Source organism: Hyposmocoma kahamanoa, unplaced genomic scaffold (assembly GCF_003589595.1).
Source record: "Hyposmocoma kahamanoa isolate Upper Pololo Valley unplaced genomic scaffold, ASM358959v1 180, whole genome shotgun sequence".
Taxonomy (NCBI): domain Eukaryota; kingdom Metazoa; phylum Arthropoda; class Insecta; order Lepidoptera; family Cosmopterigidae; genus Hyposmocoma; species Hyposmocoma kahamanoa.
The window spans coordinates 4,030,687-4,056,559 of record NW_020653711.1 but is presented as its reverse complement, the minus strand read 5'-3'; the positions used below and the strand labels follow the sequence as shown (position 1 = coordinate 4,056,559).

Below are 25,873 nucleotides of genomic sequence, written 5' to 3'. Positions count from 1 at the left end.
GCGACTGTTCGACTTTAGCCATCTGTGTAAGCGACTGTCAATGTGATGCAAATGCCATAGTGCCATTACTTCATAATGGATAACTCCGTAACTTCATATTTCACAAAATACATTGCCAAAAATTAAATGATTACTTTTTTATTACATATAAGTGCACATTTGACCTCCATCACACCTGATAAAAAGTGACGATGAGGTCGATGATGGAGCATGTACACCTAAATAATACCTATTCACTCTCGCCTTAAAAAGGCCCAAGTTATAACGTTCGACATATAGATGTGAAAACGTAACTTCCTTGGAATATGTACAACATAGGCGTGGAACCAAAGCCTACGTCTAGTCCCCCGGTGATGAAAAGGGGTAGGTAGAATTAATTCGTGCATTTCCGTCCATCGCACACTTTGCGTAATATATCCTGTAGAAAACGGATAAGCAGGCAACTTTACTGCGGTGTTCAATGCTCTGCAGCTTTGCCTAAGTCCGAGTTACCTATAAGTCGCTTCGTAGTAATTGAATAGGAGTTTTCTTTCACATATATGTTGAAGGGAATTAGCAACAAACAAATTTACTATGTGGGAAAATTTCTGTATAACAAATAACTATACTGCCATCGCAAAACCGGAGCTACTAAGACGGATCCTTTTTTAGAAGCAAAAAGGTCCAACTATACTTTACCTAACGAAACTAATTCACCATTTGCAAAAAACATTTTTCCGTAAATCATTGGTAATTTGGAAGTAAAATCACCTCCTTTGTTATCATGCGTATATGTGATCACCAGTTGAAATACAGTCACCACCTTTTTATCACATTCTATAGTCATATCGTAGATAAAAAAATCTCATATCGAAAATGACAAGCGACACATACTATATTAATATGATTTCAAATGACGTCACGAACAAGTCGTGCGACTGGTGATAAGTGACACGCCTGTCCATAACAGTTGCAGTGCCACTTAGAGCTTTAAATCGCATAGGTCTGAGAGACACTGCCTCTGCGTCTGTTGATAAGCCCCATATGCCTGTAGTTTCACACATTAAAATCCCAACGCAGTATTGGCCGCATTACTATTTGGTAGCAAAAATAGATAAGGTGGCAGTATTTCCCTAGACAAACTCTTGCACAACGAGCTCTACAGCTACTAAATTTGTATGAGGTCGTATGCACTAATTTACTATCACTTTAATCTCTACTTTAACAAGTGTGTTAATCTATATTATATGTAATAGTAATATATCTACAAAATATTCAACTACACAACTACTTAATACTAGTAAAATATACAAATTTACATTTCGATAGTTTTACAGAAAGGTATATTTTAACATGGACCTGCGGTTCCACAAGGTACCATTCTAGCTCCTTTTATGTTCTTAGTTTATAATAATTAACATTCAGATACATAGACTGAACTAATTCATTGTATTTATTTATGTTGTGATAAATGGAACTTGGGTTATGGTAATAAATAACAAAGTATATAGATAATGTTACAAAGATTAAACATCTTTGTAAGCTAGGTATTCACGAGCGCACTCCGGAACATAACGGGGAAGAATGACCTTGCAACTAGCACGCACCATTAACATGTTTTTTTAATATCGAGTATAAATTAGTCTAGATAGAAACAAACTAAATCAAAATTTAAATATTCAAAGATTTCGAATTAAATATATCCATGCTAGGTCGCTAGCATTATTCTATTATAACAAGTCTGTTATCCAATGTTGGTGTGATTGGTGTGATTTTTCTGATATATTTTTCTAAAAGTTCTGCGTCGTTTCCAATTACAATCGGATCATATCCGTGCTCCTTTAACACCTGTAAAACCCAACAATAATCACTTAACTTCTTTTCCTCTCCCCATTGACTTACAAATTGTAAGTCAATGCTCCTCCCTCTGTCTCTCTGCCTCTTTCTCATATTGTAAATGTTTTCTTTAGTATTTGTTTTCATGATTTAAATTAAATCTCTTTAATGAAATCTCTAATGGAATCCACCGCACAGACCATATACAATTAGGTCAGCGTGGTTTCAACCCTTTGGATAGACCTACCTTGAATCCATTACCTCCCTGTAGCAAAAACTTCAGGGTACTAATTTGGTACTCTTTGTCATTGTCTAAAGGCTCAAATTCATCACCAACTTTCACCAAGATAGAGTCCACTTTAGCTGACGTCGTGTTTAAAGTTAGTTTCATTCCTAAAAATTTTAAAAAATAAAAATAAAATTCATTGCAAATGCAAAATTCATTCTTTATTGCACTCTAAGACATTTCTAATAATGCGGCCAAAACAATGTGCAAAAAATGTTGAATAATCTAATAATAGTACGTAAGTATTTCTATTGTATAAGTCGATTATCTGTTAAACAGGTATTCTATAAAAAATAATAATACTATTGTTTACCAGAAATATGCGGCATAAATGGCCCATTGAAAGGTTTTTTGATCCAGTACGTCGTCATACAAATCTCTAATGCCTCCACAAGATATTTGCCGAGCAACTTAAATGAAACCACCTTGTTTGTGAATGGTAGAGTGTTTATTATCGAACCTCGGGTTATGTCTGAAATAAAATAAAATATTTTGTTGAAAATCATGATGCTTTTACCACTATGATATATATTTTTTAAGAAGATACTCTACTAGTTTGTCATTAATATCGATACAAAAGTCGAACCAACATAAAGAAAAATTCTATCTGTCTGATTAAATTCAAACCAGCGCTGTTTGCCGAATCGGGGCTACCTCTCTCTCTCTTACCATAAAAAAAAATAAAGAAAAACTTATAACAATAAGTAACTTTGATCTATTCTAAGTGATTCTTGTAGATAATAAACGTAATTTGTTCTTACGTAATCACTCATTAGTATGTCCAACATAATATTATATGATTAAACTAAACGTCGTATGGAGCTGTGATTTAAAATCACATTAAATAAAGGTTACAAAAACAGGCACACTCAAAAAGAAAAAATATTCTTAGGTTCGTATTAATATATAGCTCGGTGATACATTACAGACTTTAAGTGCAAAAACAATTAAAAATAACTTAACAATGAAATTTATACACAAAAACATTGACGTATCATATATCATGCATTCTTTTATTTCTCCATAGAGGACAAAATGCTTATTGAAATAGTATAACTATTAAGAGCTCTGCAAATGTGCTCGTTTTCTGTAAATTTTTGCTAATGCAAGTTAAATGCTGTTTTTTACACTGACACTTTGCAGTTCACTGCTTTTGGTCTCGACTGCGCCACCGGACAAAGAGGCGAACCGAAGCCTCTTAATCCGTAAATACTGTTTCACTGGATATTATTATAGCGTATTGACTACATCGATCGACTCAGATCTTGAGCCTCATCTTAAGCAGTATTTAAAGTTTAATCCGATAACATAAGCATCTTAAATAATACCAACTCCAGTGACAAAGAACCTGTGCTTAATTTATAAGGCCTTAATAATGATCTTGACCTGTTTATTGAAGTCACTCATCACAGTTCTGGTTCAACAATTGTTGAACCAGAACGTTGACAACTCTCAAATAGTGTTAAATAATCGTTGATATCCACTTAATTACGTGGTTGCGTCCATTAACAAGGACAGGTACTTAATATCGATCATACACAAGATATTATTACAGATTAAGCACTAATTACATATATTTAGTAAAGAAAGTAAAAGTAATATAGTCACCTCCTTTGGGAATCGAGCCTCTAATCATATTCCTCATTAAAAATGACACTAGTGGCAATTTATTAAGTTTCATCTCCAGTGTCTGCAAGTGAAGAGATAAACTGTTTAGCCTCTATCAAAAAACCATATCTGCTATGTTGGTTTGAAAAAAAGGAAATCAAAAAGATAACATAAACCCAATAAGATTTGCAGACAGTGTACACTTAATATCACACCAATTATGCCCCAATCGGTTTCGGTATTTTCGATGACTGACAAATATAATGAAGCTCCCTCCTAGTATCCGAAGAATGTAAATCAATACATTCCTGTCTTTTGATGTCAGGGGCTAAAATCAATTATCAGTCCAGGCAATAAGTGAGTCCATAATGGTGAGCTGCAGGAAAAATTAAATGCCCATGGTCCACTGAAGAGAACATAGGTGAAGTACGGGAAGAAAAAATTGCCCGTCGTCCACTGAGATGAAACAGTCAAATGATTTGTGGGCTAGGAGCGGTCGTGTGTCCCTTTGACATGAATAAACGCAACTTACAATTTTGAAAAAGTTCTATTCAGAGTTCATGTTACAGTGTATATCAGCATTTCCGTCCAAATTGTATATTACAAGCAATAGTATTATAGAGATTGATGTTTAAATCCGCCAAGACACGAATATAGTTATCATCAGGTCGATAGGTTTAGGGGATGGAAAAACGATTTGATATCTCCAGCTGTTATTGCTCAAACAATTTGCGCTGGCTACTCCAGTTTGAGTCTGTGCAGTATTTCAATTTTGACTTTTCGACAGAGACATGCTAGCAAACTAAAAAAGGCTTAAAAACCCAGTAAATATAAAACCAAAATGTGCAAAAAGGGCTGTATTTGAAATGATTTCTTACCAACTTCGTAATTTTTTCCTATTTATTATAACAGTACCTATCTGGAAACTTATTAACACACATGATTTAGTATTCAAGGATTTACGGTAGTCCACATGGCCCTTCCATCGCTAATTCGGTCTTTTTATCGATTTTACTCACAGCATTAACATAAGCATCAGCAGCCAAATCTCCCAGTGCGCATTCACCTGCACCACACTGCTTATCAACGAAGTTCTCGTTGGCATAGCCAACTACCTCATGCACTTTGATGTGGAGCTCTTGCTTATATGGCTCTAAGAGGGTTTTTATTTCTGGGTCTGAGAAATACAAAGTAATATATAATGAATAAAACAAAAAACAAGACATCGGCATTGATTTAAAAAAGCCATTGTAAAAATGTACGGATTTGGGTAAAAGGAAAATTTACTATCTAATAGTTATGATTTAACAGGGTCCACGATATCCATGAAAAGCCATGTTAAAAGTAGGTACCCAGAATTTACAAGCATCTAAACTACACATGCGTGTAGAAGAAATAAGCAGCATCCAATTAGGAAGTGGAGAACCTCTGACCATTTCGTTGAGAGATAGCCTATATTCTTTTTAGCAAGTAATCCTATAATCTATACAGCAAAACCTTATCATGGGTAAATTTTCTTTATGCCCTTCATGCTTATGATTTTACCTTCAGGAATAGACCTGTTAAGGAACACTGGTTGTCCCGAGTAATCCTGCAATTCTCCAGCATTATCGAAGTATACAGTCAAGTTACCTAAGTATTTGGTAAATGCTGAAGCCGTCACAATCAGTACCTAAAAAAAGATTAATAAGCACATAAATTCTACCTTATCAGTTTATATTGTATATCACGTTTGTATAAGTACAACCTACGTCGCCCAGAGCCATATTGTGAATTACAAGAAAAACCATTCGACCTCGGTTATCGAATTTTTCTTCACCATCTCAAGCTTGTTTTTAATATCCTCTTTGTCTATTGGTCGCAGAACGTAAAAACGTAAACATCTACTCTTTCTGCACGTTGCGTTGTTATTATAAATAATCGGCTCCAAAAATTAGGGCCCTTAATATACAGGAACTTTTGAGCTTGCCTGTACAACCACTTATGAGAAGCCCAAGTAAAAATAGACCACAATTGAGATTAAATCCGATTCCCACGACCAACAATAGTAAACCGTTCACACTTGATGGGTAACGTTCCACGCAAGACTTGATTTTTTGTAGGTGACGATGCAAAGATGCAGAAGTAGCACTTTTCAGATAGTCTATACATTAGAATTACACAACAAAGATACTAACTATCTTATGCACCAGTGACAGGAACGAAATTTGTAAAAAACTAAAGTAATTTATTTTAAGTCAAGGCTGTACGCAATCAGGCTCGACAATTTATGTATAGGTGTAAAAATAACACAGTAAACTTTGCTACTTTCAATAATATGGAGGATTATTTGTACTGCTTTCTGTGTTTGTAACTACCGTGACAGCTTGCTTATTAGAAGTCTTCTTAATTTCCACTATCGTGTAATCCTATTTTACATTATACTTTTTTTTTCTTTCTTTTTCATTACAATTATTGTCATTAAAATTGACTTAATAACTATCATCGAGTTAATTATTGACTGACTTCTTAGATCTATGTGCACACCCATATAATGTTGTAGTTTTGTTTCGTCTGCTGAAGAGCATATAAGTACATTTATAATATACTTTCTAAATGTTTGTATACCTAATGTTTGATGGGACACAGAGAAATTGTATTTATTTTGTTACATGTCAACTTCTATAGAAACTGTGTTTCCGCGAATGAAAACCTAATAAGTCAAGTCCTAATAACCTTGTCACAGACGCTTGGGATATTATTTTTTTTGCGTTTAGATACACATAAATATCTAATTAGTATTACCTAAACAATTAAGTCACGCTGTTGATATGAAATTCTACTGCATACCGTCGTTTAAACATTGGAATATCTATTGCTCAATGATCATTGTTCATCAAAAATCAGAATCATTGCTGATTCAAAGAAATTAGATTGTCGATGTCATAGATTACATTATGTAGGCTTACCTTGTGTTCAGGCTTAGAATGCGATCCCATAATAACAGGATAAGGGCCAGAAATAACTTCTTTGCTGGGTGCATCTAATGCATTCCATAGTAAACTGTGACTATGACCACCTATTATTATGTCTATATGTTCTCCAACACTTCTTGCCATTTCTCTGAAATCAGGATAAACCAAGATCTAAATGGAAGCTGAATGAGTATTCTTCTTCCATATCATATTGTATTGTATAATTGCCACTTAATGTTATTTATTTAATACGTTTAACTTTTGATGGTTGATGCAATGAGTGTTCAAAGACTGACACTTATTCTTATTAAAATGTCAATTTCTACCTTAATATAAGTGATATAATATATTGGACAAGCATTGAAAATCAAATTCTTTTTGAGTCGATTGTCGTAACGGAAAACATCATTAAAATTCAACGAAAAATAAAATAATGCATGCATTCAGTAGTCAGAAGTTCGAAAGAAACTGCATATGATATCACGACTTTAATGGCTCAGTACAAGTTATTATCGATTGTTTACGTAGTACCTAATCGTTTTGCTAAAAATTACGAAGGATGCTCTCAACACAGAATTTATTATCATCGAGTTCTTACGAGTTTTCACGATTGCAACGCATTGGAAATGATTATTTTCTAATCTAAATTGCGTTAAAGATCAGGCCAGACAGACGCGGTATATCGGGCAAACCTCGAACATTACAAAACTTCCCGGGCCCGGAACGCTCCCGCTAACGATCCTATATTGTCAGAGCATTATTTAGTTTTTTCAAACAAACAACGATTCGAACTCTTTACAGGTCGCATGAACCAAACAAATATACGCGATATATATCCGAAAAAAAAAGTTACATTTCCAATCCAATCCAATGTACATATTTTCAACATATTTAAGCTGATAGAAAAAAATCCAAAAATTAAATACTCTATTAAGTTTGATATGTCTCTCCCTTTCAAAATATCATCAATTTTAGATGCTAGTTTATAAACTGACTGTTTTATAAGAAAATATAAGACACGGCTACCTCTTGCATTTAAATTGCCAATAAGTCGTCCATAAACTAAAACAGATTTGCATTATCTACTTTCTACTGTTCATATAAATGCAAATGCGGTAACTTTAAGCTTAAGTTATTGTGTTGAACGGTTTTGAATAAACTAAACAAACACTACACGTGAACGAAATACAGACTAAAACACCTGTGTCATATAAAATAAAGGATCAGTTTAATTTATAAAAGTACAAAAACAAAAACCATTCAAGAACACTACAACATAATAGGAAAATTTCAACTATAGCAGTTGTAGCAGAGTAGCATTACAATGATGTTCGTTTTACGTCACGTACTTTTTTTATAAAGGGCTTTTACAAAAGTCTTTTGTGATTAATGAAAGATTTGACTTACTTATCCACTTCGAGTCCACAATGTGAGAGCACAATGATAATATCTATTCCTTGTTCTGTCAGGAACTTAGCTTCTTTTTCCACTGATTTTATTGGATCTAAGAATATGACACCTTCTGAATTTGATGTAACCTGCAATTTACAACAATAATAACGATTTTTTAAATGTATTAAGATATTCAATAATTGGATAGATACCGCCAGTCTACACAATACTGGAAAGTCTAGAGAAGTTGTCTCCTTATGTCAGCCGTTTGGTCAGAACTGTCATCGTCTTCAATATGAAAGAAACTTGGTCTAATTTTACATTTCTGTCAGTCTAGCCAGTCAGTCTGCTGGAGACTAAACGCGAAAATAGCTTTAGTCCAAAAACTACAATCTTTAACAGATTTTATTTTTTAGATTTATCTAAAGACTTGGACATGAATACTTACGGCAGTATCTGGAGTTATAAGTCCAATGATTCCAATCTTTTTCCCATCTCGCTCAACTATAACGTGAGGCTTGAACAATCCCTTAAGCTTTGGTTCATTGCTGGCATCTATATTAGCTGCTACAACGGGTGCTTTGAGTGCCGCAAGGTACGGAGCTAGACCCACAATTCCATCATCAAACTCGTGGTTGCCAATAGCCTGAAATTTAAATTTCTTTTCTAGTTATTTTTATGGAGTTGATGGAGTTCATTGAAGAGAAAATAAGGTCAAGTTCCACTAAACTGGAAAAGGACTCTAAAGTACTACAATAGAATATGTATTTTACTGCTTTATGTATTGGCCAATTATTCACAACAGCATTACTTACATGGGCATCATTGGGCAACATATTAATAAACTTTTGTGTTATGTTCCATTTCAGCAGCGTATACCAGTAAGTACCCTGAAAGACGTCTCCGGCATTCAAAAGGAGCGCTTTCGGCTTCTCTTGCAACAAGGTCTTGATTTCCTGGTAAAGGCGAGCGAAACCTCCAACGCATTTTGTATCATTACTCTTACATACAGGGTAGGATATTGATGTTTCTTCAAATCTGAAACAAAGGGATATATCCAAATTTTAAGTTTTCATGATTATTACACATTGGAAATGAAACTATTTTTTCACGTCTATTTTGTTTTTCAAACAAACCAATCTAGCCAGAATCATTGGTTTATTGAAAACAAATGCCACACGATTTAGATCTGAAAAATATTGCTTCCTTATCAAAAAAGGGGATATTTTCAATAACCTTAGCGTCACATCTTTGGATTTGAGAAAATTGATAAATACCTAAGGTCATAGAAAATGCGCTCCAATTTGTATCCTTACTCAATGATATGCAGTACATGATTTAGAAACTAATTGTAAACCATCGCGGTCTGATGACAGTTACAGGGGCTCAATTAGTTCTAAATTGTCATACCAAAGGGCTCGACTTTATGTTAATGTTTTAAACACAATATAACTTTTTGTATTGATTCTAAACATCCATACGAATGATAATTGATAGTATATTTTAAAATATACCTATACATTTTTATTTTATTGTATTATGATTACAGAAAACAGATTACTACACTCATTGACTTACAATTATTTGGACGTCGGGTCCGCGCTAAAAAGTGTCCGAACTTATAGGGCATTAAAATCGTATACAGAGCGTCATTCACGCTTCAGTCTTCGTTTGTTCGACTGACAGCGAAGCAAGCAAAATTAGACAGTACTGCGATGACATTACAATTTAAATTCAACGTTTTAGCTTTTTCATATTCCTTTACATGTCACTACGTTTAAAAAGGTTGACTTGGGACATTTTTTCGTGGTTTTTGTATTAGACCCGTCGTCCATTTATTTGTAAGTCAATGACTACACTACTTTAAAACAATACAAAGGAAAAAGACCAGTAAATCCGCATTTCAATGACAACTGTACCAGCATTCAGAAACAAGAACATACAAATTGTGTGATTTTGTAAATGGAAAAAAGAAAGCAAAAACAAAATAAAGGTACCTATTTTAAATATAAAACTAAAATATATAAAGTATATATAGCCATCTTAAAGTTCAAGTTAAATCGAAATTTAACAAATATACATGTACGTGTACATAAACATACAACTTTTAGTAATTTCTTGTATATGAGACAAGCCATAGCAACGTTACTATGGTATGATGATATGAAATCTACTTGATGTGTCATGTCACTAGTACTATATAGTATGATAATGTGCGATGGGGCATTGTAGGTAGTATGGATAGAAGACACGCATGCACACACAGTCCCATACAGACCTACACACACACACACGCACATGCACACGCACACTTACATACTCAATATGTACGCACACTTACATCATACACATATACACAGACATGCACTCACACACTCTAACACATAGGTTAATCTATTTTTAGTCTGTAAAGTTGGAAGTTAATGTATTAAGTTACATTTTTGGTAGTTGTAACACCACTTTAGAAATTAGAAATTTAGAAATTAAAGTAGTTTCTTTTAATATTTATATAATATAATAGCAACGTATGCCTATTAATTTTATAGAAGAGCGGTGTTTTCTGACACAAGCCCTATCAAGGTTAAAATGAAATCAGTCTCTGAATTATGCCATGCAAAATGAACAAATAAAACATTTTATTTTTTTAAGTTGACTGTTTGGTGACTGACTTTCTGTGTACATGAAATATGTCATAATCTACACATATGGTAAATTTGGGTATTTGCAGAAACATTGTTTTTATTATTAAAAACTTGAGCAACAAATAATTGAGGTACACAGACTAAACGAGTTGGTACCTTTATCCAAATTCTGTCTAGTAATATGTGACCTAATCTGCCATTTACATTTACAAGTCTCTAGCAATTCTAAGGCGGGCTAGAGTTTGTAAACTAAACTTATTGAGTCGGTTTTCATAACCTAACAATTTGTGCCTTAATCCTAGTCTACTACAAAGCGTATTACAATTTGAATAAGTATAAAACACTATACGTTCTGGAGAAATACCCAATTGAAAAGTTTCAATGTTTGATTTTCTAGACAAAAACTGAACGGATTTCTTTTTTTTAATAATATTAAGTGCGGGGACGGACAAGTCGTGCGCCTGACGGTAAGCTACACGTCTGTCCATAACAGTTGCAGTGCTACTCAGAGCTTTAAATCGCAAATATCTGAGGGGCACTGCCACTGCGCCCATCATCCTGAGACATAAGTTGACAAACCCCATGTGCCTGTAATTTCACCGGCATCCTTACTAGAGATGCCACGAATAGTGATTTGGCCGAATACCGAATACCGAATATTCTACCACGCTCTCGGCCGAAGCACCGAATTTTCGGCGTAAGATCCATGCATTTCACGCGCCACCTGTTACGACCTGTCTCATTGCGCTGCGTGCGGAGGTAACGCGAGTTTGTTGAGAAATTGTAAAACGATAGAATTAACACATGACAGTTTCTGGACCTGTTTTGAAGAAGTCGCTACAGATAATATGCAAAATGATGGGGATGCGGGAAAAGTTCTATTGCGTATGAGATTAATTTTTATTTGAAAACTGTTCGCCTAAATCGGACGGCAGAGCCTTACAAGTGGTGGTCAGCAAACGCGAAGCAGTACCCAAGCCTGTCAAAATTTGCTAAGATTTATCCATCGTCTCCTGGCAGTAGTGTTTATAGTGAGAGGCTTTTTTCAGAGGCAGGAATTGTTTATGAGGAAAAGCGTGATCGTTTGTTACCAACCAATGCTGAAAAGATTCATTCATCACAACCTGCCACTGATTGATTTTAAGCATTAAAGCAATAATTTGTGATTAAAATACATGATTGCATTTTAAATAGTATGTGCTATTTTTCATTATTTCATGTATTCGGCCGAATAGTCGTAGTATTCGGCCAAATACCAAACATTAAAAAAAGTGGCCGTGTAGGCCGAATACCGAATAGTAGCCGAATATTCGTGGCATCTCTAATCCTTACCCTTCCAAACCGGAACACAGTAATGCTGACATTACTGCTTGGCGGCATTACTACTCTGGATGAACTCTTTCACAAGGACTTATTTCAGAGGAGAACAATAAATTCAAAAGCTAAGTCAACATTCAATAGGTGCATTATAAGTAACATTAAATAAGGTCATATAATACAGATCAATATTTCGATGTAACAGTGTTTTGTGTACGCAGTAAACGTGTTATTTATTAATGCTAATTACTTGCCTGTAGGCCGAGATAATCTACGGGTCATTGAGTCGAAGCAGTTAGTTTAACGGGTATAAAATTCAGTTTATTTTATTGATCAAATAACATGAAGGTTTGGTTTAAGTCAGTGATGGGAAGATACGCATTGATTTGTATGTAGTGTTTGATTGTTGCCATGTTCCTATGGGGGTAGCATATATTCTATTGGAGTTTATTCGCAAAGATTCGAGAGAAAAGAAAGATGCCTTGACTTTTTTTTGAAGGTTGATCGGTCGAAACGGAAACGGTATGTAGCTACAACGCTTGAACTTTGAAGTCACGAACAAAGTTGGGGTTTCTTTGTAACGCTTGATTTCTGAGTCCTATTTTACTGTTTAAAGAATTTCGAAACTGTTTCTAAATTGCACTGTTCAAAGCGTGCTTGACGTTCTGGATTTTGGATCGTTCTTATCGCAACCGGCATAAAGTAGAATTTAATAAAAATAAAAGTAGATCGATTTCTTAGGTTTTCGTGATTATTACACATTGGAAATAGAGAACATTATTTCCGATGTAAATTTATTTTTCAAACAAACCAATATTACGGGCTCTATACGGGTCCTATGACCATGGCTAATAAAGGTTTTATTTTATTTTTTCCGGGAAAAAGCCTATTTTACAACCAACTTCATAAAACGAGGAGGTTCTCAATTCCACTGTATGTTTTTTTTCGAACCGATTTTCATAATTCTTTTTTGTTGGATAGAGGGTAACTCCATAGTGGTCCCATTTAATTTTGAAGAAAATCATTATGATATAAAGTGACGTCACGACAAGTATGTCTATAACAGTTGCAAAGAAATTCAGAGCTTTACATCGTAAATATCTGAAGGATACTGCCACTGCACCCTGAGACATAAAATTGACAAGTCCCATATGCCTGTAGTTTCACCAGCACCCATACATGCCCTTCAAAACTGGAACACAGTGTGGCCGTTTTGCTGGCACCGCCCAAGCATGTCCTGTATGCTGCAGTGTAACCTCGAGAGCCCTGTTGGTATCCTTGATTTGTCATTCCTTGAGGTATCAGGAACTGTTTACGGAAGCTTCGACATTTTGGACTTAAAAGTTAGAAAAGTAAGAGTGACGAAGAAAAGGAATTAAAGAACGATTCGCAATTTCAAAATAGATGGCCGGGAACCAGAAAAAAAGGATGATAAAGAGGTGGGATGATGACGAAAGATCGCATCGTCACAACAGTAACGCTCACATTACTGCATTACGGCAAAAATAGGTAGTAAAATTAATTAATAATAAAATTTGTTTATATATTTAAACATAATAACACTGTCTTTACAGAACTTTCCTAATTCAACGTTTAGAAATAACACAAAGAATGTACAATATCACCTCAAATTCCAACAATGATCATACAAATATATCGACCTCTACCGAAACTACTTTTATTAATTATTCTGATAGTCCTTGTACAGATATTTGTACGAAGTCTGCGTCCATTTTATTTACAGTGTGCTTCACGGTAAATGGAATTTACTTGACTTGCTCCTGACCATTTACCACAAAAACTCTATTGTTTACTATTAGCATTTTTTCTCCAATTCAGGCAAATACCTCTTTATTTATTTAACCTTTTGACTGTTATAAAGGTTATTTATTGACAATCAAATAATCAATAGTCATTGCGGATAGATCAAGAGGCAATGTTATTGATAAAGAATTCCATTAATGCAAGTCAACATTATATATTATTATAATATTATTTTTCCTTATACGTATAGAATAGATAATTATATAGAAATAGAGATTTTAATAGAGCTCTTCTCGTCCATTACTGCGTTCCGATTTTGAAGGGTATGAGTGCTGGTGCAACTACAGGCACTTGGGACTTAAAACTGCGATTAGTCATGATCACGGGACCTGCAAGGAACGTTGGTTTGTTTGAAAAAAGAAATATTCGCTATTTACATCGGATTATTTTTTTCCAATATGTAATTATCGCAAAAACCTGAGAAATCAATGTCATTATTTTTTTTAAATTCAACTTTATACTGGTTGCAAGAACAACGATCCAAAATCCAAAGCGTCGTCGCTTTGAACTGCGAAATTTGAAAACCGTTTCGAAAGTCCTTACAAAGTAATGTAGCACGTGATGTAGATCAGAAAATAGTTTCATTTCCTAACTTTTAAGTACTTAGACACAACATTTTGTTTAAATATTATTTGTATAAATACAACAATAAAAACCAAATGGTCTAGGCGTTTAATATGTTTACAATTAAAAAAAGGGTTCGTTTTGTTATTGCATATTTCAATGCGAGGCAAATCGACAATTCTTAATGTAATTATTCAAGTATGCAATACTATCTATAGATTGTTAATTGTACAACTAAGGCAAAATATACATAAAAGCACCTGTATTGGTAATTTAATTATGTTTTCATCATCATCATTATCAACCCTACGTCCCTCTGCTGGGCACGAGTCTCCTCTCAATGCGGGTTGAGGACGTCACACGTTTTCCGGGGTTTGTGAACCTTCTTCGACGTACTGGTTTAATCACGTGGTAAATTTCAAATTCAATTTCGTATAGGTACTATACATTCCGAAAAACTCAAAGGTGCAAGCCCGGATTCAAACACACGGCATCTGCTTGAGAGGCGGTAGGTCAAACCATTAGACTACTACGGTTTTTTTAATTATTACTTTATGTTTTACACAGCCAAAATTCGTCATCTTACTTTCTCAAACTTATATCTTAAAGCGCAAAGTTACTGAAATGCAAAAAATGTATTGTATATACAAATTTTGCTGGCTGATTTCACGTCACATTTCCTTCATATTCACACACAAAATGTCATGACGTCATAATCGCTCTGTCTAGTAAATCCAAAAAATAACCCAACAATTAATTACGATACCTAGTAAATTGGATTTTTTTTTTCATTTCATTCAAACTTCACTATTTTTCTAAGGATTTCAGAGCTTCGTAGTTATTCGACATTTTCCGGAAATCGACGAGTATAATTTTTATTGAAAAGTTTTTAATACGGTAAAACATCAACTTTTCATATTTGAAGTGAGTCTTAGAAATAATGTTAACTTATGTAGACTGTTACATGGAACAACTGCATACTATCCACAAAAAAGTCAACCAGTATAGCGAACATTTTTTCCAATTGTCCCTCTTGTTTTATATTTATAGCACACAAGAACAAAAACAAAAACAAACAAACGGTCGAAAGACAGAATACAAGGTCAAGAGCACGTCAAGAGGAATATATAAGGTTTAAATTCAACTCTATGCACTTGCAATAAAAACGGATAAAACCCAGTGTCAAGATCGATGTACTTTTAACTGTACAACAGACGACCTTATTGCTAGGCACTTATAACAATCAGAATTAAATCATTTCTTCAATATTTTCTTGTCTCATGTCCTCGGTAAGAACACAATGCAACAAGAATACAGGCTGGTACAGTGGAGTTGCGTACAAGGTAACAATATAAAAAGAATGATATAAACCAATGACGGAACAAAAAGAATGAAAAAGGTCAAGAACCATTGACACTTGCGCTTGCGCTGGTGTACATTTAAATTGATATAATTAGGAAGTCTGGTCACCACGTGACGGACTTTGCGAGATAGGAATGGCATTAGTGAGCTAGTTTAATGATAGGAGCTGTTTATTGCTAAAACAATAATAATTATTATTGTAGCTAAAACCGGATTAAAGCAGTTTCAACTTGATAAGTGTTTGTACATTGATTAATTAATGTGGGTAATATACTAGTACCCAATTACATTATTTATAAGTTAAAGATTCGCAAATATTAATTGATATTATATATTTTCACAAACATGCTCGGAAATGTTTGCATTACTTTCAAAAAACGAACACGGAAAGTTTGTCATTTATGGACCATGCGACTTCTTCCCGACCAACGCCTGCAAAGTAAGCATGAAAAATCCATCACTGTCCACTTCTCTAAACTTTTAAATCTACCTACTATAGTATAATTAACTACATAAAAAGGCAAAAGAAAAATTCATGCAGCCAACTGCCAAGTGGTCGTTCGGTCGAAAAGTTCCGACCTGTACCGCTTATTATTATTTTTTTAAAAGGCGGTAAAATAAACTAAAGTGTTTTGGTGTTATTTTCTGTCTTTTTGATCTTTTTTCGTTATGTTCGTAGCGATAATATGTTCTAGTGAGAAGAGCGATAAAATATATTTATTATTTTTTAATATATATTTATTAAATGTGCCTAGAAAAACTATGTCATATATTACTTTTAATTTTAATTAACTTTTTTTTTACTTTTTAAATTATACATCTTCTTCTCTTTAGTCTTTTATTATTTCCTCGCATTGTTTGAGAAAATCACCATATAAGCCTTGGCCGGAACGGAGATTGCTTGACTCGTATTAATACAAGGCCTCGCTGGCGCTCAGCCTTAGGTATAACTCACACACGTCCAGCAATCCCTTCCTTTCCGGCCTCTGCAATAATGTACTATATCGCTACTACGATTGAATCCATCAGCGCAAAAGTGGTTATTTTTCTGCAATATTACTTTAAATGATAGTGAGTAACATACATAATTATTTTATACTAATTTTATTGTCACTCTCGGCAACATAATAAAAAACAAACAAATTCGGAGTCGCACTAAGCTATCTGACGTCGGGCATATCATTGCGCATTGAAAGTGGCGATGGTCGACAAGTCACATAAGCCGCAGAACCGATGACCTGTGGAGCAAAAAAAGTGCTGGAATGGAGACCGAGGACCTTTATTAGAAGTGCTAGATGCAGAGGGCTAGATGAACGGACATACAGTCAATATAACCAGAAATACCTGTATGCAAATGGTCTAACACCGGTGATAATGGCATGCAAATGAGGTGACTAAAAGCTGAACAAGGATAATTTTTCACATTTTTGGACATTCAGCTTTATAAACTAATTATCAGATAATGCTTATTAAACATTGGTAAGTCCTCAGTCGTTAGCCTTGACTGCATGTCATTTAAAATGCATTAAATAAAGCTGCAGCTACGTTTAAAACATACGTAATAATTGAGGAAAATGCTAAAAACCGGTTAGTACTAGTACAAGGTAAATTAAAAAAAGTATTGTCATGCAAACAGTCAGCCGTAACCAATTATAGAATAAAATAACACGTGTAAATATTCAAATTAAGAGTGTTTAAAAATTTCATATTATATTGGACTCGGGTACCATCATGACAATATCATCATAGTTATAAGTTTAAGTTGTGTGTATATTTTAGTGATAATTTAAATACTACCACTAAAGCCACAACTTGGCAACGGTGATGGTGCGTTCAGTTTGCGCGTACATTGTGTCTTGTGTTGGACACATACAACAAGACAAGACACAATGGACGTTTTTGTTAGAACGGAAAGAGCGTCCATGTAAAGGCTAATCACGCAGGATAGACCGCATGAAACTGGCGCGTGTTGGAGTGCGCGATTGCGCGCGCAAATGATAATGTGTACTTACCATCAGGCGCACTTATTCGCCCGTCACTTGATATTACGAAAAAAAACAAACCAGAGATCTCACGCTAACTTAGCATTCCTGATCGTCATTTATAAATCACATTTATGGCTTCATTACTTATGGTTATTGGTACTTTTATCGGGGTTAATAAACATGTCAATGACATTTTTCATACGTTTCAGCGCTAACTGTAACGTACCTTGCATTGCATATTTCTGGTAATGATAAATCTACTAAGATCAAATTCGTTTTGCAAAATGATGTTATGCATTAAAAAAATGCAAGAAATATTAAAGAGTTTAAAAAATCTGTAGGTTAGGTTATGTTAGTACTAGTTAGGTACTGTAGGTAGGTATGATCCCAAGAGACAGGACGAACAAGTATTAATATTATTACTTTTATTAAAACTGCGCCTGTCACCCTCAGGTATAGGTTGACAAAGTTCCTTGTGCTTGTAATTTTACCAGTACCCCTTACTCTTCAAAATTGAAACGCAATAATGCTCACATCATTACTTGGCGGCAGAAATAGATAAGGTGGCAGTACATCCCTGGACGGACTTCTTCACAAGGAGCTCTACTGCTACTACTACGCGAGAGCTAGTAAACAAGTACCAGAGCAATGGAGTTCACTTCGAGGCACTACCCAGAACACCGGAATCAAACCTGGGACCTCCTTGTCCAGCGACCAAAGTGAAAACCATTGAGCCACCACTGTCGTCAAATTTATAATTTATTTTCGAGATTAATGCCTCTACGTCTATTTTTGACGATACACAAATATCAGTGTCTTCAACTTTCAAACTAAATGGCTGAAAACACTATTCAACAGACTCCATAATGCCTGGACATGTTTTGAATAAATTAGGCCGACAGCACCAAAACTATCTTTTTAACTTAATTGGCGTAATCCACAGTAAAGACTAATGTCCAAACAAGCGAAGAAAATTAACAATTTCTTAATAAAGTTTTGATGCACTATTGCAGTTTATTTTATGAACAACGTACATTTTAACGCACACCTATATGCACACTCTATTATGATTTTAGTTCATTTATGAAACAAAGAAAAAACATTTATATTCTATAAGAAATATAGTCAGAACGTAAGGTAAAAATCTAATCACTTAAAGAAAATATTTTTCTTTTTATCTGTAGTCTTCGTGCTCTTGTTTTCCTAACCATCTACTTCCAGTTCTTAAAATCATAATTTTCCTACATTATTTTACTAGCTCGTACCATTTTTCATATTTTTAACGTTGTAGAAACCCGTTGACTATATTTTATTTAAATTAAAAATGGCAGTATTTTTTTGGACTTCTATCTCACCTGATGAAAAGTGACAATGATCGACGATGTAACATGCACACCTCAAATCCTTTTTTGTAATCGTCTAGTATTCCAATCGTTTAGAGATTAATATTTCTAATGCTTTTTAATTATAGTACGGACAACGGCACATCAGACTACACATTTTTGTTCGAAAATCGCCTCCAGTCCAGACAAGATACGTCAATGTGTAGCTTGATGTGCTGGCGTGTGTACATTATTGCAGAAGCCGGGAAGTAAGGGATTGCTGGACGAGTATGAGTTACAAGGCCGAACGCCCGCGAAGCTGTGTATTAATCATAGATACAATTAATACGAATCAAGCAATCCCCGTTCCTACCGAGGCTCATATAAGTGTTTTTCTCAACGAATGTGAGGAAATAATAGAAGACTAAAGAGAACAAGATGTATAATATAAGAAGTAAAAAAAATGTTAATTAAAACTAATATTTGACATAGTTTTTCCACGCACATTCAATAGTAGTGTACTGAACTTCCGATTATGGTTGAATGTGTATCCATTATTGCGTTTTCGTTATCACTTTTCTCACTACAACTCATTTTCGCGACAAACACAGAAAAAAGGTCAATAAAACTGTAAAGAACAAAGCACTTCTACTTTCTTTTACTTACCGACGGTGAAGATTCGGGTGGACGCGTTAATGATGTGAATTCCTTCTTCGCCAATATTGGCCGAAATCTCGCGGAGCGGATGGGTAAGACAGAAAGTCATGAGTTGGTTTCAGTAACCCCTTCAATCGTCAACTTAAAATCATTAGTACTTCTCCCCACGGACCATGATGAAATTAATAGTCTCATTATGGGATTAAGAAATGACTGTGCTATCGGTGACGACTAGTTGTCGGGTAGTTTCATAAAAAGATATATAAACCTACTTATACCACCTATAATTTACGTCTGTAATCTATCTATTGATATATTACAAACGTAAACGTATTTTTACGTTAACGACGTATTTTTCCCACTCCGTTTAAATCATCAATTATAATACCCATATACAAGAGTGGCGATAAAGGCTGTGTCGGTAACTATCGGCCAATTTCTATCTTACCAACTTTATCCAAGATTTTGGAAAAAAATTTTGAACAAAGGCCTAGTCAACTTCCTAGAATCAAACTGCCTACTATCAGCTGCCCATTATGATTTCCGCGCTGGTGTTTCTACTGGAGACGCAGTCCATGAGCTCATACATGATATTGTCCGTAGCCTTGACGAAGGAAGGAAATGTTTAGCTGTCTTCCTAGACCTTGCAAAGGCATTCGACACTGTCTGTATTCCTCTCCTTCTGCATAAACTGGAGTATATGGGTGTAACTACACTTACAGCTTTTTAAAAGTTACCTTACCAATAGTACCCAAAGAGGAACTTATTAACGATAGACAGGAGGTAACTTATGGGGTGCCGCAGGGTAGTATCATTGGCCCTACTTTGTTCTTAATTTACATCAACGAACTCTGTAACTTAAGTCTTCATCATGGTGAAATCGTAAGTTTCGCGGATGATACAGCTCTCTCCTTTTCTGGCGTAAATTGGAATGATACCTTTTCCAATGCCCAGAAAGGCTTTGATAGGGTCCACAAATGGCTACGTAAGCGTCCTTACTCTAAACGTGGGTAAAATAAAATTTGTAACTTTTGGACTTAAAAAGAATCTCCTTCCAAATCCGTCCCTCTCCATAATGGCGCATTCATGTTCAAACGGCGACTCCTCGTGCGACTGTCCTCCCCTTGTGAGAACTTCCACAGTTAAATATCTTGGCATCCTAGTTGACGAAACTCTAAGCTTCAAAGAACACATGAATATGTTATCTTCTAGGTTACGGAAAATCATATTTTTGTTAAAAATCTACGACACCTTGCAGACCGTAAATTCATTAAATCAGTGTTTCTTGCTTTGGGTCAATCATTGTTGAACTACTGCATCACCTCATGGGGCGGAAGTGCAAAATCACACTTAATTGAGGTTTGCAAGTCAAGTCAGGATTGCAATTGAAACACAAGCACTGGAAATACGACCCTAATGGCAGGGACTTGAGTATGATTTCGAGTGCTTTAAACCATACTCAAATTCCGACTTGAGCATTGAGTAGAGTTCTAGAATACGACCCTTAAAGTATCAGCTGGTCTTCCCTTTAGATTCCCTAAAATGGATCTATATATAACCTGGGATCTACTATCAGTGCGCCATCTATTTGTTCTAACCACCGTACTTAAAAAACATTCAGAACTTACATATAATCCAGATAACCTAGTTGGTAAACGAAGGAAGGGTGCCGTCTGTGTCAATAAGCCTTGTCGTGTAAGACTGAAAACCTTTTGCATCCCACGTTATAATTAAAGTATTGCTCATACATTTACCCGCCCAAATACAAATACCTGCAACACACGCAAGCACACTAGCCCAACTTCTCTTTTACCGAATTACACATACAAATCTATTTACTTTTGATATTTTCTCTTATGAACTTGTATTTCAATTCTCATTCTTTCAAAAAAATTGTAGTAATTTTATTTTATTTCATTTATTTTAATTTTACAAATTGAAAGTAATTAATTAATCACAATGCATTTAAATCCATTTTACTGTTGATTTACTATACCTATCTAATCTATGTAAACTGATTTAACATAAATGTAAGAACGGGGACCTGGTGACCTGTAATACAGGCATTTTTATACCTATCTCAGGCACCAGTCTCTCGTAAATAAGGTTTAATGTAGAAACTCTTTAGTCAGTAAGCATTTATACAAATTACCTTGTATGTTAAGAGAAAATAAATATATTACTAGTATTATTACTTTAATTCATTTTACCGCCCTTTTTTTAAAAAAAGCGGTACATGTATTTTTAATTCTCGCAGTTACGAACACTTGACAGTTGGCTGCATGAGTTATTCTTTTGCCTATTTACTTAGTTCATTATTAGTAGGTTGATTTAAAAGTTTAGAGAAGTGGACAGTAATGGATTTTCATACTTAATTTGTAAGCTTTGGCCGGGAAGAAGTCGCCTGTTCCATAAATTACAAACCTTCCGTTTTTGTTTTTTGAAAGGAATGCAAACATTTCCGAGCATGTTTGAGAAAACAAATTTGTTGTTTAAATTTTTCGCAATACATTCATGTTGTAACTTATGTTGTACAGTCGATGCTCTAAGACACTTGACCCCCTAGTCGACTTTTTGGTTCTGAGAGCCTTCTTACGCATTCAACAGAAAATTATAAAGGAATTCCAGCTTTCTGGTTGAAAACTTCTTTTTTCTGCCGAAGTTTCAGATATACTTTTGTTGACATAATTTGTATGCGTCTGTTAAGTTAAAGTTAGTTTTTCTACATTGACCCTGTCGGGACACCAGAGATGGCGACACCATGAAAACCGGTGTGCAAGCCACTCGACCACGAAAGTCGTCAAAAATACATTAAAAATAATAATGTATTTATACGCAATAAAAGCCCTTTTGACTTATAATCACATGTTGATTTGTTATACCAAGGGTACGGATTCATCTTTACTAGTCATAACGTTACTATTTTAGAGATCACAATTCCGTGAGAAAAAATAAGCTTATTGACAGCAAATTAGAAAACATTTACTCTACTGCTTCATTGTAAAATGCTCTCACGACTCCACATTGAACACTGTTATATTTCTGGAAAACATCATTACACCGTTTATACATCTCTCTCCTGCAGTGAATCTATTCCAATATCTATATAAATAAATATCGTCCTTAATATGACGTCATCGTCGACGTCTTTTGGCATCGCAGTTGTGTATAAACAGTAACTAGAAAATCTATTTAAAGAAATATAAAAATACATCATTACGCTTTCACCTCTTAAGTCTGCAAAATTAATAAGTAAAATGTGTAATTACGCAAAATTAATAACAGAAAAAGTGCAAAATCTTTATATTTTTAGTTCATGTTTGCATAATGTAAGAGATTTATACTTTCTAAAATGATTACATGACTTAAGTGGTGCACAATATTTTTCAAGTGAGAGGGAAGTATGTTCTCATTCTAAACGATTTCAAAAATAGGGGTTCTCAATACCCGATCAACGTAAACCGATTTCGATGATTATTTTTTTGTGGAAAAGGGGTTACCCCAGTAGTGGTCCTGTTCAAATTTGAATAAAATATTCCATCTCCAAGAGTGGTAAATTAGGAGATGAATTCCATTTTATTGGATTACAGATTTCACACACCTTCCGTTAAGTTGGGCCTTTTCAAGGCAATATAATAGTTAGTAAACATTATTTAGGTATGCATGCTTCTTCGTCGATCTCATCATCACTAACCATCAGGTAAGATGTAGGTCAAATGCGCATTTATAAAAAGGAATTTAAAAAACAAAAATTCAATAAATAGGAAATGAAACTATTATTCCGGATTTAAATCGCGAATATTTGTTTTTTCAAACAAACCGGCGTTTCGGGCCCTTTACGGTTCCCATGGTCACGGTTGACTGACTGTGCAATAATTTCATTTCTTATGTGTAACAATCGGGAAAACCTAAGAACTCAATAATTTCAATAAAACTTGCCAAATAGGTAATTCCACAAAACTTTTCTTAATCTTTTAAGTTAATAATTACATAGTGCATAAGTTTCATGTTGGGCACTTATAACTAACCACAAATAAAATACACAACAATGGATTTAATTATATTTTATAAAACCAAACCAAAAAATTTTAACTGGCTCCGTAGCCGAACGGTTACCATGCCGGACTGCCACGCAGAGGTCCCAGGTTCGATTCCCGAACCGAGAGAAATGTATGGCTTACATTTATTTCTCTCGTGAGTTTGAGTGTAATTTGTGGTTGTCTATGTGTGTGTCCGTGGCACCCGCGACACAGGGTTTCCCTAGTGCGGGGCTATGTTGAGTGTGTGGGTTATTATTATTAAATACGAAAAACGAATGACGACCCTTGGGTGGAACTCGGCACTGCGCCGAAGGTAAGAACGATTCCCGTCTACACGGGATTATTCATTTCGCGTGGAATTTCGCCAATAAGGGTTTTACCACACTTATTACGGAATCAACTTAAGCCGGTCATACAATTCTTCATGTTCATGCAATTAGGGCGAGAAAGTAGTTGCATGTTTCGCTTCCACTCGGGTCGCGCCGATACGAATCACGCGACTTTTTCGTTCTTATTAGATGGATAACGTGAGAATATAAAATAGCAGCGTTCAAATTTTAAAAATTGCGCCCGGTGGAAAGCGACACGTTTATCCATAACGGTTGAAGTGCCGCTGAGAGCTTTAAAATCGCAAAGATCCGAGAGACACTCCCACTACTCCTGTCACTTGGAGACATAAGTTGAGAAGTTCCATGTGCCTGTAATTTCGTCAGCACTTTTACCCTTCAAAACCTAAACGCAATAATGCTCACATAACTGCTTGGCGGCAGAAATGAGTAAGGTGGCAGTACTTCCCTCGACAAATTCTTGCACAAGGAGCACTACTGCTACTAAACTAAATTAAACAAAATTGTTTTTTTAGACTTTGTGACCCAACAAAGATAGCTCTGAAAATTCATAAATTGCAATAGTTTGACATAGATTAAATTAAACTTTCATTAAACGTCCTATATAAGAGACAGATTCTTATTGGTGCAGCCTCCCCCCACATATAGCCAGCTCTTTGTTCTCTTTATAGCTTCTCATTGTGATATTCTTCTTTATTCACTGTACGTCATTCCTGGTCTTCTTCTCTTTCTTTTTCTCCTCAATTATACGTCTCACAAATCCGTTATTCATTACGTAACAACTGTCCAAACATTTACCGCTTTCTGTTCTCTATTGTATTTAAAAGACTTTTTTCTTCCCTAACCCTTTTTAAAACTTTTTCGTTTGATAATCTTCTCGATCCATTTTATGTTAATAAAAATTATTTTTACAAGTAAAATTTATTTAATTTACAAGAACGAAAAATCAACTTTTTTCTGAACGGCTTAAATTCCGAGTCGACAAGTGTGGCTAGTCCCTAAATGTTTATAATACTCAGATGAACGCACATTTAAAATCCATAGATTTTCAAAGAAGCGCGCATTCACGTGAAACAGATTCATTCAAGTTGTATTTTTACGTGAAATAAAGCGTGTTAAAAAATTATTGTGTGACATTTAAAAAAGTTGGAATAAAATAATTCATTATTAGAATACCACGCTTTCCGAACAGTAATGGTATAAGTATTGCATTGAATTATAAAAAATATATAGTAAAAATCTCTTTCATAGCCAATGTATATTTTTACAGAATAACGACTATAATATTATGAAGAATGAAACTCTACAAAAGTATATATATTTTTTCTGAGTGTTTTTTCTGAGTGTTCGATCTTTGTATTAATAATTATAACAAACTAGTGGAGTAATTTCACAAAAAATAATTGAATATCAATTCAATAAAAATTTAATTTCTACAAAAGTAATTAAAAAAGTCCTCACCTGTCGTGAAAATCATTATAATGCACAATATCCAATCTGAACAACTTATTGCTATTCAAAACACCACCACATACCAAATTTTCTAAATAATTTACATTACACAGCACCAAAATACAAATAAACAACTTCATTTTTAATTAAAATAAAGGAACTACACTCTAACATATACGTTGTTGTCAGAGACAACTAAAAACTAAATGTTAGCGGACTATTTTCGTCGTGTCATTTCATATTAGTTCTGAACACGTGGTTTTAGTACGTGAATAAAAAAATATCATCGAGCGCCCGTCACACCGT

At 34.6% G+C, this 25,873-nt stretch overlaps 1 protein-coding gene across 1 annotated transcript; it reads right to left on the bottom strand.

Annotated features, from left to right (window-relative positions):
• Nucleotides 1-13: 13 nt before the first annotated feature.
• On the bottom strand, nucleotides 14-25,873 carry LOC113225930 (apyrase-like). The gene is made up of 11 exons (XM_026458404.1): nucleotides 25,577-25,873; nucleotides 8,871-9,093; nucleotides 8,504-8,701; nucleotides 8,071-8,201; nucleotides 6,658-6,811; nucleotides 5,255-5,381; nucleotides 4,729-4,886; nucleotides 3,710-3,791; nucleotides 2,415-2,573; nucleotides 2,063-2,208; nucleotides 14-1,827 (listed from the first exon to the last, which is right to left on the bottom strand). The coding sequence occupies exons 1-11, from the start codon at nucleotides 25,705-25,707 to the stop codon at nucleotides 1,702-1,704; spliced, it is 1,635 nt and encodes a 544-aa protein (XP_026314189.1). The 5' UTR covers nucleotides 25,708-25,873; the 3' UTR covers nucleotides 14-1,701.